A 16,830-nucleotide genomic window follows, 5' to 3' on the forward strand; every position below is an offset into this window, starting at 1 on the left:
GGAATGACGGCGACGAAGTTCGCAAAACATAGCATGTGGTTTTATGGACCACTATTTTTCCACGGCCCAACATCTACATGGCCACCATCATTTGTGGCTACAAAAGAGGAATTGATGAGTACAAATCCCCAAAAGATTGGTCAGTCATCAATTATGACTATCACTCAGGAGGATGACTTAATCTACAAAATAAAGCACAACGACTCATACAAAAAGCTATTGAGAATAGTAGCGTACATGATGCGTTTTCGAGGAAGGAAAACGCACACAAGCAAGACTGTCCAATTCAATGAGATGAAAGAAGCTCAGAAAATTGTCATACGTTATACACAACAGAATGACTTCAAAGAAGACATACGTCACTTAACAAAACATAAGGAAACACAAAAGGGAAGTTAAATAAACTCTCTAACACCATTCATGGTCGGCTGGAAGCGGGAAATATTTAATTTGACGCCAAACACTCAATGCTCCTGCCCTACAAAGATCCAATTGTGAAGTTGATCCTTGGTAAGATACACAAGGAAAACATGCATTGCGGCCCCCAGGCATTGCTGACAGCATCACGACAACAGTACTGGATACTCAAAGGAAAAAACATGGCCAGAAGTATTGTGCAGAACTGCGTGAAATGCACTAGAGCCAAGCCCAAACTACTAGAACAAATCATGGGAAATCTGCCACCTCTTCGAGTCACCCAAGCACGGCCATTCCTCAATTCTGGTGTTGACTACTGTGGACCATTCAAAATCCACTATACAATTCGAGGAAAGAAGCCTAATACAGCGTACATAGCTATATTTTGTTGTTTCGCGACATCTAGAGCTTGTCAGTGATCTGACCACAGAAGCATTTTTAGCGGAACTTCGGCGGTTCATCTCTCGTCGAGGAAAATGTCAAGTGCTCCATTGCGACAATGCTACGAACTTCGTAGGAGCCAGGAACAAACTTCAAGAGTTAGAAGAAGCCATATTCTCGAAAAAGGCAAAGGAACACATTGTATGAGAGTGCAACAACAAAGGGGTACAGTTTAAATTTATACCTCCTCGCGCACCACACTTCGGCGGTTTATGGGAAGCTGCAGTAAAATCTGCCAAATCTCCTTTTAAAAATGTGAATTTAACCTATGAGGAGTTAGAAACGGTTATAGTCGAAATAGAGGCCATACTAAAATCTCGACCATTAAACCAATATCTGACCAACCAAGCAGTTTCAAAATTGAAGCACTCATTCTGGACACAATGGTCCAATGAATATCTTCAGCAGTTGCAACAGCGTCAAAAGTGAAGGAAGTCTTCTGCTGACATTAAGGAAGGATCATTAGTAATACTAAAGGAAAACAATACACCAGTATTACAATGGCCACTAGGAAGAATCATTGGATTGTTTCATGGCAAGGACAATTTTGTACGAGTGCACTATGGTCCAGAAGTCGTTTTTTTTGGCATAAAGTCTAGTTTTAAAGCTAGAGCCTTGAAACTTTGCACAATTATTTTGAGTATTATTATAAATTTTTTTTTTTTTTTTGGTGTAGATTCGACCACGCCATCGACCCCCTTCCCCAGAGCACCTCAGATTTGTTTAACACAGAGCTCGAAATTAAAACTAGAGCTTTTAAATTTTGTACATATACTTGTATACTTGTACTTGTTCTTGTTTTTTTAAAACAAGCGCGCTCTATAAAAAATGTCAGTCATAGTATTTACCCGACTATTTTTTCTTGCATGTGATAATCTGTCTTTTTTGTACATTTTATTCCGTGCCTCTGAAGCATTTTCTCCTAAACATCCAAGTGGAACCAACGTCGAATTGTTTATTTGAAAACCGTGAACTAATACTTTATGAATCGTAGGGGACATTGGGTACCACGGATATGTTTGCATATATAAGCAAAAAGTACTCTCACAAAAAGAACGAAATTTTTCCAAATTTATATAATAGTTACACGAAATTGCGATTAAGATTATGTGAAAATTATTTAAAAGGGCTACGCTAAAGTTGGTTATGGATGATAGTAGCTTAGTGTTCGCAAAAGCTCTTCTTGCCGTATTCCCATCATTGCTATTTCCGTTGCAATTCTGCTTTGGCATGCTTATACGTAGACCCATATCTTCCCAAATCTTTTCCTGAATATATTTTTCCGAATGCTCGTTTTTATCTTATTATCACCTTTTATATGCCATTTTTGTATCTCTATTCTGTATGATATGTTCAAGACAAATTCTAAAAACCGGATCCAAGCATGTAATGGACTTACTCCAAATTTCAAAGCTCCAAGCTTTGGGGTAAAGGTTTCTGAACTAAGATCTGTAATTTCCAATACTTTTGTCGGGGTGACCCCACATATTGGACAACATTGAGTAGATTTAGTTCCAGTTAATACGTTCAGCACTTTTCCATCTATAAGTGTCATATTCATTTCATAGATTTTTAGCGGTCTGCAAAATCTAATAGACTGCGGTGTTCTATTTGTCCAGATGTTCCGATGATAGGTGTCTGTAATTTGTATGGGTATAACAAAAGTTACAAATAAAGAATGATCGTAAAGCTGACTGCCAGGTATTTCAGTTAAAAACTTCTGCTTGTATATACTGTGACCCGTTGAGCCATCAAATCCGTAGCTGCAGATTAATTTGTTTTCAGATGCATCCGGGAACTGCTTGAAAACATCGGACTGCAATTTAATTATTCGATGTGCTGTATGATCCAAAAGATTTTGTAATGGCACTCGAGCAGTAGTTTCCATTACTTCTATGCACTCTGGTCGGCACTGTAATTTAGCTTCCATTACTTTATTATAGCTAGGATAAATGTCGCAGTTATGCCTTTTATTTAAAAGCCTAGTGTTTGTATACTGCTGTTTGTTGAGTGAATTTTCCAGGAGGTAAGCTAAAGCTTCATCTGGTGAAAGTGGAATGGGCTTTTGCAATTGAAGATGCTTTTTCGATTCAGTCGGGTATTCAGGTGTTCTAATTGTTTTTATTAGGACAAAAGCCACGTCGGTCTTGCGTTCTTTCTTAGCAGAAACTGCCGCAGCATGCATAAGAAGATTCGTGTTATTATTATTATCATTTGCAAGATCAGACGCCAGTTTCCTTTTTAATCTTGTCCCTGCATTTGTATAATGTAATGTTGGACGTCCCATTTTCTTTGGTGTCTTACAATTTTCATCAACAATAATTGTTATTTTAGAAGCCATCCATTTAGCATGGGTGGTCATAAACCGTTCCATCATTTTGTTGCACTTCAGAAGGTTTCTTTTAATGAAGGATTCAAAATTACTGATTTTTTTTATCTATTTCTCTTTTTTTTTCATTTTCCAAATGGTTGTTATTGATTTTACTGTAATTCCAATGTGAGACAGATTTTTGTTGTCGATTGTTGTTGCGCCAAATATCGAGGAGATCGCTATGCAAAAACTCGAACTTTCCTGAATATTAACAAATTTAAAGAAAAGGGGCCAAAACGGGCCAAAGTTGTTACTTTCCAGTCAATTACAACATTTGTAGGTACAAACTCACATAGTTAGTTTTTCTCAGCAGAACTCAGTTCATTTGTTATATTCTACGCAACACAGGGGACGCAGTTAAATTTTCTACAAAAATACACATAAATTGGACATTGCACAACACTTAAATCTTGGGACTACACATAAAATAACTAAATACATTAGATACTACATACCTTTATCTTCATTTTCCATTTTTAGCCGAATTTATTTGAGCAAAAATGTAAACAAGTAATTTGGCGCCAATTTTTTTCCCACAATCAGCTGATCGATTGTTCACTTTCAAAAGCTCGCCAAAATCTTCAGGGAAGATAAATAATTTTTTTTTTTCATTTTTAATATGTATGATGAATTTACTTTGAGAATTTGCAAGAAAAAACGTAATCCATTCACATAAAAATTTCGACTTTATGCCAAAAAAAACGAATTCTGGACCATAGTGGAGTGGATGAAATAAAAACGGCAAAGGGGATTTTCAAACGAGAGATCCAACATCCAATCGACGATTCAACAGAAAATGAAGAATTAGCTGAAGACAGACCACCGAGGAAAAGGACACAGACAAATAAATTACAAAGAGCTCTATCAAATGGAAACGAAGCTGATAGCACCTAATAGTTTCGAATTACCCCACATCCTTGAAACCACCGATCACCATCATAATGCCATGTACATTGCACTAATCTTTATCATGATCATTGCAATAATTAATCTATTAAAAGGGTGGCACAAAATCACATCCCAGCCGGGGATACACCCAGCGCACCGGAAATTGACGACAATACTCAAAGGCGGCTTCCGTTTATGATCAATATTGATGATGGTTGAACATACTATATTCAACGACCGGGAGAATATACGATTTTATTAAAGGACAAAATCGTATGATTATACCTAGACAACTGGCTAGCCATAAACGGTTAAGATCTCCCAGCTACCTAAATAAATATATGATAATTATGACCCAAATTACCTAAATAAATACATATGCAATCTGCACCGTTGACCTAAATAAATATGCATCGGACAGCTGGATGCATTTGTAGATACATGGCTTGAGATATTTATGGCACTATCATTCAACCCATGCTAAGTGACCTGCACTTGGTAAAATGTGACACCATCTGCATGATAACACAGGCGACCGTCATAAAATAATTGACCTAACCCTTGAAATAATCTACTGTTAGATTGTTTAGTTGTAAATAAATATACGTATCAATATTTTACCTAGAAACAAACATTTTTCAATTTAAATCATTCAGAGCAGCGCTTTCGCCAAAATACCATTATCCTTTATAACCGCCCACGCCTGGCACTCCCCCTCCGAGACAGCTCTCGTCCATCTGTGGGAATAATCAATACACAACAACAAAGTCATGGTGCGGTCTAGTGATAAGCAGCAACAGTAGGGCCGCAGCCCAGCCCCCAGCCCACCGCCCACAAAAGCAACCAACCAATCGAACCCATCACCCCCATCGTCAAACCGCATTGAAAGGAAGAACAGTCAAAAGCAATTATCCCCCATTCCCCCAAGCGCACCTGCAATTTCCGTTGCCTAGAAAAAAACGATGACACGTGACACGCGAAAGGAACACCCTAAGATACTAAGTAGTCAATTATAGCCCATAGAAACTGTATATAAACCTCAGTAAATAAATCAGTACGAAAGAAAACTCTGACGTATTTACATCTCCGAAGCCCAATTGTTTGGGCTTGTTTAAGTACCGATTGCGGCGACCATTTGTTGCTGGTACATGAACCGCTAGCATATAAATTTACATTTTCAGCATACGATTGTCATATTGACAATCACCAGAATCAGACAATCTGGTGAAAACGAAATTTCATTCGTATACACTTGCGATACCGTTACTTACATTGAGAAATAAGAAATGAAACAACTCTTGGCACTCTTTGTTGCAATTGGGAAGTCAAGCATTCCAGCAGGCTCCGGTTTTCACTATCACAAAAGTTTTCAAAACGGAAATATTTTCCTCTCCAAAATGATAACAAAACGGGTTTTTATAAAACAAAACGAATCTTTTTGCAAAAGAAAAAAAATAGATGACTTCTTGATGCATTCATTTGACGCCATTACCAGCGTAATTTAGCCTTCTTAATTAATTCTTAATAACTTTTTCATAACCAAACCTGAAATTTGGTTCGGAAATAAGTGGTCAGAGCAGCTAACCTTTGCGGTTTTGCCCTAACCGCTGTGAAACATATCGATGAACAAATATTTAAAAAAAGCAGGAGAAAAGCAAAACGAAAAAGTAAGTTGGAGCCTGCTTGATTTTGTAACACCTAATTCTGGTACATTTTTTGACCGCTTTAATATTTCCAGAGGTTTTTTAACTAAAGATCGTTGGGAATGCATACAAAGATCGACTTTCAAAATTTAAAAATATTTACAAATTTAAAAGTGCAAGAATATAATCATACTGACAAAAAAGAAAAAAAGATATATGTCAGAAGTTGGTGATAGTCGCAAAGAAATATTCTAGTCAATATCTGTTATCGCCGCCCCCATCCAGGCTAACGGATCGCTTATCGGCCGTTCTCATCTAAGCCGACGTTGCATTCAGCCGAAACTCCGACGCTCCTATCCGAACCCAAAATCACCGACAAAGCCGAATGCTTTTGGAAAGAAACTTAAAGCTCCGCATCCAAGGCCCAACAATCAAAAACCTTAAGAGCATTAAATCACTGCCGTTTGGGAATTTCTAAAATTGAGTCCGAGGTGTCTATTATAATATGAATTACTGAAATTACAAAGCTCGAGCTGTGTAAAATAAGTAAGTAAAAATAATTTTTTTCAAACAAAATCAAAAGTGGGATTTCTTATTCTATAAATATACTTTAATTTTCAAATATTTATAGTAGTTAACCAAAATAAACTGCTATAGAGAAGTATATTGTCGATTCAAATACTTAAATTTTTTTCAAAATTAACTATAAAGAGTAATATTTCTTTTTACCAGTTAATGATACCTCTTAATACCTCTTACTTAAATTTTTTATAAACAGATATAAGTATAGCAAGCAACATGCAACTTTCGACGACAGAAGCTTTAGATACCCTTACAGATCTATTAATTATATTGCAGCACAACACATTTTTCGTGTTTCCGATTTTAACCTGGTTCCACACCAAACCTTTCACATTTAAACGTGTTAAGCTTACATAAAAGAGCTAATTTTTTTTCCAAATTAAAAATGTATTCCTAAAAACAGATTTAAATGAACTCATCGATAACAACTTTTATCGAAATCCCTCGAAAAGAATTTACTTCGGTCATACATTTCGTTAACATTTGACACATTTAGTTTAAAATGGTTCACATCTCTATGCTGTTGTTCAAACCCACATTTTCTGATGGATTTGGGTCTCTAAAATATTGTAATATTGTAAATATGAATAATGGTTTATATTTGTGTATTGCAATGGTGTATTGTATGGTAAATTTTTTAAATATAGTAACGGTAAATGTTATTTCTGAAGGAACCGATTACAAACAATACCTTAAACGACACCCAATTAATAAAAATCAGCTTTTTAGAATTGCAATGTTCAAATAAAAGAGATATAAGAAAAAATTAAAGACTAGCTCTAAAAAAACATTTCCATATAAAAACAAACATAATTCATTGACAAAATGTTTAAAGAAAGTCGGTTTGGCTCGAAGCGTACATCTGGTGTTGCATAGTATAATTTTTTGTGGTTTTTTTTCGAAACTTTGTTGTTTTATATTTTATTCGTATTTCAAACGAAATTTACGGAATCTTGTATGTCTTTTTTAAACGGCTAAGCTGCAGGCATTTGACTAAACCTCGCACATTTCCATTTTTTATTGAATTGTGATCAAAAAAATAAAAAGAACACAATGTTGTTCACAGATGCTCGTCTCATCTAAAGTATCCCCTATATAAACCAGCCTATACGAATAAAATATACAAAAAATAAACTAATTTATTTCGACTTTTTAAAGTCAAAATTTCGAAAAAATACCGACCAAACTGACCAATTTTTCAATTTTTATTCTCTCTGCAAAGCTATGGAAAGTACAGCAAAAAGCGGCAAGCCATTAAAAAAGATTAGCATTTAGTTTATGTAACAAATTTGGATTAATATAAATTATTTATCTGTAAGTACATTCAATACGTGCATAACATTTTAAAGTATATCACGTCCTTTTTCGCTTCTGTTTGAAAAATGTTTGTATATAACATAATAGATGCCATTTTAGCTACATCAATGATAAGATACAAATTTATATTACAATTTTATACATAATCGTTAATACAAGACCTTCATTAACATAGAATCACTTATTTCTAAACAATTTCAGTGAGACTCGAAAAATAAAGGGCAATCCTGGTCTGTTTCTTACTTTTTGTAAGTTGTCAGTTTGTTTGCGCTGTATTGTTTTGCCTGTGGCAATCGGACGCAGCAGGTTTATTCCGTTGCGAGCAGTGAAAAGTTCTCAAAGTTCAGCTTACCTTGCACAGACTCGTCATCTAGGTCATCAGTGCTGCTAGTAATTCGTGCTGTTATAACAAACAATAAATATTAACGATACCTATCGGATTAGTATCGAATAAAATTTAAAAAAATATATATACGTACTTCTTGAGCCTTTTGCACCACTTACACCAATCGAACCTTGTAAGCCTCCATTACGACCATACAGTACATTTTCCAAATACGACAATCCATTGTTATTAACAATGTTTATTCCAAGGCACGTCTCGATTTGTTTCCAGCGATGCAGGCGTTCTTGTAGTTCGTTTGTTACTTCTCCTAGGGCATTGCGTGCCTCAACAATTGAACGATCAACGTCATCAATACTTTTCCCGTGAGTAGACACAAATGCTCCAACCAAACTCGAGCGTTTTTTGCGCAATTTTTCACATGCCTCTCTTGCTGACTGAAGCTGTTTCTCTGCAGAAGCACGCTTTTTTTGATGATTCTTACTTTCTAATTCATATGTGTATTGCAGCCATGATTGAAGCTGCGGAGGTGGGGCCCAGCAGTTATCAACCAATTCGAACTCGGCCCGTGACAATTCATTTCGCAGCATTTCAATTTCTTTTTTCAACTGCAACACTTCTAAGTCTGAGTTTGATGAGCTCAGAGAGGGGGCCTCTTTAAGACGCCGTTCAAGATCCATTTTTTCCGTTGCTACATTTTCTTGCTCCATTCTAGCTCGTTCCAGCTCCTGCAATATTGAAAAAATTATTTAGCACACTGTTCGGAGCAGCAGCCGTTAAAAGCTCTTGAGTAACGTCAAGAACTTCTCTCTTAAGTTTTTTATTATCGCGCTCATTGCATGTACTCTCGCAGTGTATACACGCACACACATATGTAACGTTCTTATAACTTATACTCCACTCCTTCGATCCTTCAGTCAGTAAGTCTGCCAGTCCTCTTCATCGTCGAAGCGCCTAGCACCTAAATCTAAGTTCATGGCCACGGCTTCTAACAAAAAGACAGAAAAAACATCGAACAATAAACTCAAAATTATAACCTTAACAAGGGAGAAATTTTTAATTTGTAAATGTGGAGTCAGAGTTGCCGAAAAAGCTCTACAGCTAACAACATTTTAGTGACCCCGACGTGATCGCCGTAGACTTGCCGTGTGTTAGAGGTGTTCATGCAGTTCGTTAAGTAAAATTCAAAAGTTTAACGTAGCATTTCTCGAAAAGTAGCTTAGCAAAGATCGTTGTGGCCAACCGTGGTATAGAGTTCTAAGCGTGGTCCGTTTGTTTTCTTCGCTCTTAGTCAGCTCTCGTGACAGGCTGCACATATCTCTCTCTTGAATATGAACTCGTTCGCTTGTTCGCAACTCAGCGTGAGTTGAGCAAGAGTTCGCAACCCACGCATTGTATCACGTTTCAAATGAACCCAAGTGAATCCCAATCCACTATGTAGCATACACAGAGCGGACAAGTTTCTATTCTATGTTCACCGCTGTTATTGATAGTGAAGCTGAGCTGACTTCTATCGAGAAGTTGCAGCATTTGCGGTCCTGTTTCTGCGGAGCGGCGTTGGACATCATTAGTCCGTTGGAGATGAGCGAAGCTAATTACAACACAGCATTAGATATTCTCAAAAATAGATTTGCTAATGAACGTCTCATTCTACAGGCACACATTAGAGACACCCCACAGCTTTCGCGCGTTGGAAGCGCTGGCAACTAAGGAGGAAATAGCTGATTGTGTTATTTTCTACGCACTCTGACAGAATTTGGACCGGGAGCCTCAAGTTAAATGGGAAGCAGCTTCGTCGAATCATGATCTTCCATCCTGCTAGAAATTATCTGCTTTTCTGGAACAAAGATGTCGTATCCTTGAAGGCATTCATCACTCCATGCAAGGGCAAGATGGTCAGGTTGGCAAGTCGGCATGAATCATATGATTGTCAATTGTCAACGGTTCAAAACTCTATCATCACAAGGAAGCAAAGAGGCTCTTGTTATGCGTCAATTGCCTACAAAAGGGTCATCCCGTGAAAGATTGTAAATCAGGTCCCTGCCGTACTTGCCAATCGCAGCACCACACTCTTCTGTATTTCCTTCGACCAACAGAGATATTTCATGCTGTTTCTTCAATTGGGCCACAGCCAAATCATACCGCCATGGTGGCATTATAACCTGGACATAACATTATGGGCCTGGAATATTTCGAGCGCAAGTTCGAGCGTAATCCAGATCTTTATGACAAATATTCGGCATTTATAAAGGAATACCTGTCCCTTGATCATTTGTCTCTGGTGCCCAAGGAAAATAAGCACAAGTGATATTTCTTGCCACATCATGGCGTCATCAAAGAGAACAGCTCCACAACAAAGCTGAGGGTCGTGTTCGACGACTCTGCAGCTACTCCATCTGGTCTTTCGTTAAATGATCTGCTTATGTCTAGTCCCACCTTTTAAGCCAAGATATTTCACGCTCTCATCCGTTTTCGTAAATTTTCGTTTAAGCACATCAACTCATTTAGAGATGATGCGCATCTTTGGCTTCGTTCAAAAGTTCATCAGTAGGACGAAGTCACCGGATCTCTCATCTTAGGACCTTCGCAAAGAATCGCAATTATTATGTCGCATCGTTCAACGAGCCCACCGGTATCCTGAGTACGTTGCTATGCGGAAAGTGAACTGCGTCGAGGCTTCCAGCAGAATCATCGTGCTCTCGCCTTTCATAGATGACTTTGGTCTAATTCGTGTTGGTGCTGCTGCGGCACTCAACTCTCGACTTCGATGCACGCCACCCAATCATTTTTCCCAGGGATCATCCATTGGCGTTCGCCATCATTACGCACTTCAATCGGAATCACCACGCTGGTGCGCAGTCGCTACTTGGAGTGATTCGCTTACAGTTTTGGCCCATCGGCGGCATGAAAACTGACCACTGCGGTCCCTTCTAGTACAAGCCAGATGAGCGCAGTCGCATCAACAATGGCTTTGTTTGGAGATTCTTACCGCCTCGCTCGCCGCATTTCGGCGGCTTGTGGGAGACAGCAGTGAAGACAAACAGCATTTCTATCGCACGTTGGGATCGTCACTTTTTGGATTCGACGAGCTGCGGACATTGGTGTGTCAAATCCAGACGTTACGGGTCTTAACTTCAATCCACTCGATCACTGGCAGCAATTCGCCTGTGCCTAGCAGATTTTTTGGAAACGTTGGAGTCAGGAGTACCTGACTTTACTTTAACAACGTGCCAAATGGCGCACACCACAATCCTCGATCCAAGTCAACGATGTCGTTTGCATAAAGACTGAAAACTTGCCGCCGTTGATGTGGCCCTTCGCGCGGGTTATCAAGGTCATCGCTGGAGCTTATGGCGCTGTACGAGTTGCCATCCTGAAGATCCCACCTGTAACCACTCGTTCGTTCTCTTTTGCATATTTTCCCTTTGTTTTGCATAAACAACCGGTGTTTTCATAATTAATTAACTTTAACTAACTTCCTATCCAGCCTACAATCTAGAAATCTATTCTATTCCGCGAGTGCATGCCTTTTGATTTGTGTTTAAACATTTTTTATTTAAATTCTAATTTTTCGGCATCTGCCGTGTTTGTGTTGTTGCCGTGAGTACGTATTACATTGCATTACAGCTCTTGTCTCTCGTCTTGTAGCCTTTGTTGTTTTAGCACTCTCTTGCTATCACCTCAACTTCAATAATTGTTCTTTCTCTCTCGCTCTCATTACTTTCTGTTCAGTAGCTCTCTCTCTCATTAGCTGCTGCTGCAACTGTTCTCCTCTCCTCCTATTAGCGTTGTCTGGCACACTGGTTTGTTTTGAAATATTATTTGATTTTTATTGTGTTGAAATTTTTTATTATGGAGTTTTCTGTGATATGTTCCAAAAAATCCTGTCGGGAAGAGATCACCCGTGATCAGCCGAGTATCCCCTGGGATCTGCAAGTGCCAACCGTCACTCGCCGCCGAAAAACTGACTCCGAATTGTAAACAATGCAAAGGTCATCACCATTCACTACTACATTTACCAGATACTACATCGGGTATTATCGGGACTTTTGCGCAAACAGAAAGGGAGAATCAGAGCAATTCAAACGCGCATTATATCACTTCGGTGACTTCAAGTCACATTGCCCACGCAGAGGGCACACCATCGATTGTATGTGCGCAAGGCACTGCACAATCTACTCAAGCAAAAGGATTGAACAGAAGCACATTAGCCACGGCCGTGGTTTATGTTAAAAACGCAAATGGAGACTACATAACATATCGCGTCTTATTGGATACTGGCTCACAACTCTCGTATGTATCGGAACGTTGCATTCACGCTCTTGGGTTGGCACGTTCACAATCACGCATCCTTGTTTCGGGAATATCTTCAGTGAAAGCTGACACCACAAGGGGATTCAGCACATTTCACATCAAGTCCCGAATTTCTATGGATTATTTGACTGTAAACGCCCATGTACTTGGCAGAATCACTTCATCAATGGGAAGGCAAAACATTGATGCATCGGGTCTCGATGTGTTTAGGGATCTTCAATTGGCTGACACACACTTCTGCACAAACGCACCAATTTACATACTATTGGGTAGCGAACACGTATGGTCTACATTTACAGGAAGGAAGATGTATGACAGCAAGGGCAATCTTATCGCAATTTCATCAGTTTTTGGATGGGTTATTACGGCACTCATGACACCCCAAGCAAGCAACGCAATTTCACTAACAACAACATTGGATATAGATGCTTCGCTCCAGAAGTTTTGGGAGCTGGAGAACCGTCGACTGCACGACCAAACTTGAACCCGAAGATGAACAGGTCGAGAAACACTTTCTCACCACACCTCACTCCCTGAATTTGGAGATACTCTACAAGGAGCTCTCAAGCGTTTCAAAACGGTTGAACGTCGCTTGCAACAGAATGAGCAGCTACAAATAAAATTCATACATTTCATGCGAGAATATCAGACTTTGGGACACATGCGACAACTGCCAACGGAAGAAATCATCTCTGGGCAACATTTCTACATGCCACACCACCCTGTGTTGGGTCGAAAACTCCGAGTAGTTTTCGACGGGTCATTCCGCGACGCCAATGGTAAGACTTTGAACGACACTCTCTTTACAGGGCCGAGCATTCAACGCGATCCGTTTGCTGTGTGCCTGCGCTTCAGAATGTACAAATTCGAATTCTCAGCGGATATTGTGAAAATGTTCCGCCAAATATAGGTCTGCAATAAGCATCGAGATTTTCAGAGAATCGTTTGGAGGGAAGATCCAACCGATTCAATCAAGCACTTTCAACTATGTACCGTCCTAGCGGTTCGGGTGTTGCAACAACTGGCTTCGGATCATCATCATGAATTTCCGAATGCTGCGAAAATCCTACTGGAATATTTCTACGTTGACGATGTTCTTACTGGATCAAACAGTGAGGATGAGCTACTGCGGAACCGGAACGAACTAATGTCCTGCGCCAAGCTAGAGCTCGGGAAATGGGTATCCAATACCAAAGGCATAACAGAGGAGGATACCGACGCGTACACACAACCAACTCAATGGTCACCAGCAAAGGTTCTGGGACTTTACTGGCATCCTGGAAAGGACACGCTAACATACAATGTGGGTCTATCTGCAAATCCTAACTGCACAAAAAGAAAAGTCTTGTCCAATATTTCACGGATATTCGACCCACTTGGACTTTTGGCACCCGTTGTGGTTCAGTTCAACATTCTTTTTCAGCGACTATGATTACTCAATCTGGATTGGGATGATCCATTTCCAACAAAACTGGCGGACAATTGGCTGAAGTGGCGAGCTGACCTCGACACATTTCAGCAGTTTCAACTACCACGTTTGGTTGTCAACGATGTAGACAACATCGAGTTGCACGGATCCTCCGATGCTTCAATCAAGGCATACGCTGCTGTAGTTTACAGCAGAGTAATACACGACTACGGCTCTGTGTCCGTATCTTTAGTGGCTGCAAAAACAAGGGTGGCTCCACTCAAGCAGCAATCCTTGCCACGCCTGGAGCTTTGCGGAGCACTTCTTCTTAGCCAACTCATACGATCAATTAAGGCTGGATTACGACACAGAGATACAACTGTATTTGCATGGTGCGACTCTACAATTGTTTTATCGTGGCTATCATATGCACCAGCCCAGCTGAAGACGTTTGTTGGGAATCGAACCTTGGAAATTCTGGATTCCATTCCATTCCATGCCATGCTTGGCGTCATGTGGACTCCAAAACAAATCCAGCTGACTGTGCGTCCAGAGGGCTCATGGCTGCCGACCTCATCGACTTTCGGCTGTGGTGGACTGGTCCTTCATGGCTACGTGACAACGATCTATTCTTGGTAAAGTTGAACAACTCAAAGTTTTACGTTACTCTTTCAGAAACTGGCATACAAAACGAAGTCAAAACCAATTGTTTGTCTACATTGGCCGAATAACAATTGGATAATCCGCTGAAAGAACTAATAGCCCGAGTCTCCTCCTGGCGGAAGCTGGTGCACACTATTGGCTATGTCCTTCGCTTCATCCAACGCACAAAAAATCCATCTCGGGACAGGAGCTTCCAATCTCTAACATTTCATGAGATCAGGACTGCACAGATTCTGTGTTTGCGTTACGCGCAAACCTGCTTTCAAGATGACTACCAATTGCTACTTGCCAAGAAGCCATTACGGAGCCGATCGCAGCTTGTGAAACTGTACCCAGGGTCGGCGGACGATTGCATCACTCTCAATTGCCAGAAGAGGCGAAACATCCAGTTTTGCTGCCAAAGACTCATCGCATTACGAAACTGATCTTGGAACACGAGCACCGGGTCAACCTCCACCCTGGTGTTCTGGAAGGTTCTGGATATTTGGCGCACGTAACCTCGTACGCAAAATCACGCACGAATGTTTGGCTTGCTTTCAACAAAGACAACATACATCACAGCAACGAATGGCTGATCTACGCAGCATTCGTATTACACAAGCACTGCCATTTGTCAACACCGGTTGCGACTATGCTGGGCCAATCCGTCTCAAGGATGGCAAGGTTCGCAAACCACGTATAAGCAACGGCTATATATGCCTATTCGTTTTCCTGGTCACTTCGGCAATACATTTGGAACTTGCCACGGATCTCGCCACTGAAACGTTCCTGGCTGCACTGCGGCGCTTCATATCTCTACGTGGCAAGTGTGTCAAAATCTACAGTGACAACGGCACAATTTCATCGGCACGAAACGCTAACTCGATGAAATGCAAACCCTACTGGCGTCACAGCAACACACCGACCTGGTTACTCATACCCTGGCGGATGACGGCATACAATGGGTATTCATTCCGCATGGTTCACCTCATTGGGGTGGAAAATGGGAATCGGCAGTTCGATCTGTTCAACTGCACCTTCGACGAGTCGTCGGAACCTCAATGCTTATATTTGAGCAGATGCGTACCCTACTTGCGCAAGTCAGCGCAGTGGTCAACTCACGTCCTCTTTGCTACACACCGGATACTGAGGTCAACTATTTATCGCCGGCTCACTTCTTAATTGGACGACCATACCGGAGGCTGACTTGGGTCACATCACTGTGGGTCGATTGGGGTACTGGCAGAGTATCCAGTCCATGTACCAAGGCTTCTGGAAACAATGGCATCAGGAGTACCTGACCACTCTGCAACAGCGTCCACTCGTTCGTTCTCTTTTGCATATTTTCCCTTTGTTTTGCATAAACAACCGGTGTTTTCATTATTAATAAACTTTAATTAACTTCCTAACCAGCCTACAATCTAGAAATCTAGCTTGTAGCTTTTGTTGTTTTAGCACTCTCTTGTTATCACCTCAACTTCAATAACTGTTCTTTCTCTCTCGCTCTCATAACTTTCTGTTCAGTATCTCTCTCTCTCTCTCATTAGCTGCTGCTGCAACTGTTCTCCTCTCCTCCTATTAGCGTTGTCTGGCACACTGGTTTGTTTTGAAATATTATTTGATTTTTATTGTGTTGAAATTTTTTATTATGGAGTTTTCTGTGATATGTTCCAAAAAATCCTGTCGGGAAGAGATCACCCGTCATCAGCCGAGTATCCCCTGGGATCTGCAAGTGCCAACCGTCACTCGCCGCCGAAAAACTGACTCCGAATTGTAAACAATGCAAAGGTCATCACCATTCACTACTACATTTACCAGATACTACATCGGGTATTATCGGCACCTTTGCGCAAACAGAAGGGGAGAATCAGAGCAATTCAAACGCGCATTATATCACTTCGGTGACTTCAAGTCACATTGCCCACGCAGAGGGCACACCATCGATTGTATGTGCGCAAGGCACTGCACAATCTACTCAAGCAAAAGGATTGAACAGAAGCACATTAGCCACGGCCGTGGTTTATGTTAAAAACGCAAATGGAGACTACATAACATATCGCGTCTTATTGGATACTGGCTCACAACTCTCGTATGTATCGGAACGTTGCATTCACGCTCTTGGGTTGTCACGTTCACAATCACGCATACTTGTTTCGGGAATATCTTCAGTGAAAGCTGACACTACAAGGGGATTCAGCACATTTCACATCAAGTCCCGAATTTCTATGGATTATTTGACTGTAAACGCCCATGTACTTGGCAGAATCACTTCATCAATGGGAAGGCAAAACATTGATGCATCGGGTCTCGATGTGTTTAGGGATCTTCAATTGGCTGACACACACTTCTGCACAAACGCACCAATTTACATACTATTGGGTAGCGAACACGTATGGTCTACATTTACAGGAAGGAAGATGTATGACAGCAAGGGCAATCTTATCGCAATTTCATTTACGGCACT

General features: G+C 40.4%; 1 protein-coding gene across 5 annotated transcripts in view; it reads right to left on the reverse strand.

The window, feature by feature from the left end:
• Positions 1-7,533: 7,533 nt before the first annotated feature.
• The window catches only part of Stim (stromal interaction molecule), a 208,171-nt gene continuing 198,874 nt past the window's right edge, over positions 7,534-16,830 (reverse strand). For all 5 annotated transcript variants that reach the window (XM_033382176.1, XM_033382173.1, XM_033382175.1 and 2 more), the window contains 2 exons: positions 8,139-8,730; positions 7,534-8,059 (listed from right to left, as the gene is read on the reverse strand). In XM_033382176.1, the coding sequence (XP_033238067.1) occupies positions 7,968-8,059; positions 8,139-8,730 (684 nt within the window). In that variant the 3' untranslated portion in view covers positions 7,534-7,967. The remainder of the gene's footprint in view (positions 8,060-8,138; positions 8,731-16,830) is intronic.

The sequence above is a fragment of the Drosophila pseudoobscura genome, chromosome X (assembly GCF_009870125.1).
Source record: "Drosophila pseudoobscura strain MV-25-SWS-2005 chromosome X, UCI_Dpse_MV25, whole genome shotgun sequence".
Lineage (NCBI taxonomy): Eukaryota > Metazoa > Arthropoda > Insecta > Diptera > Drosophilidae > Drosophila > Drosophila pseudoobscura.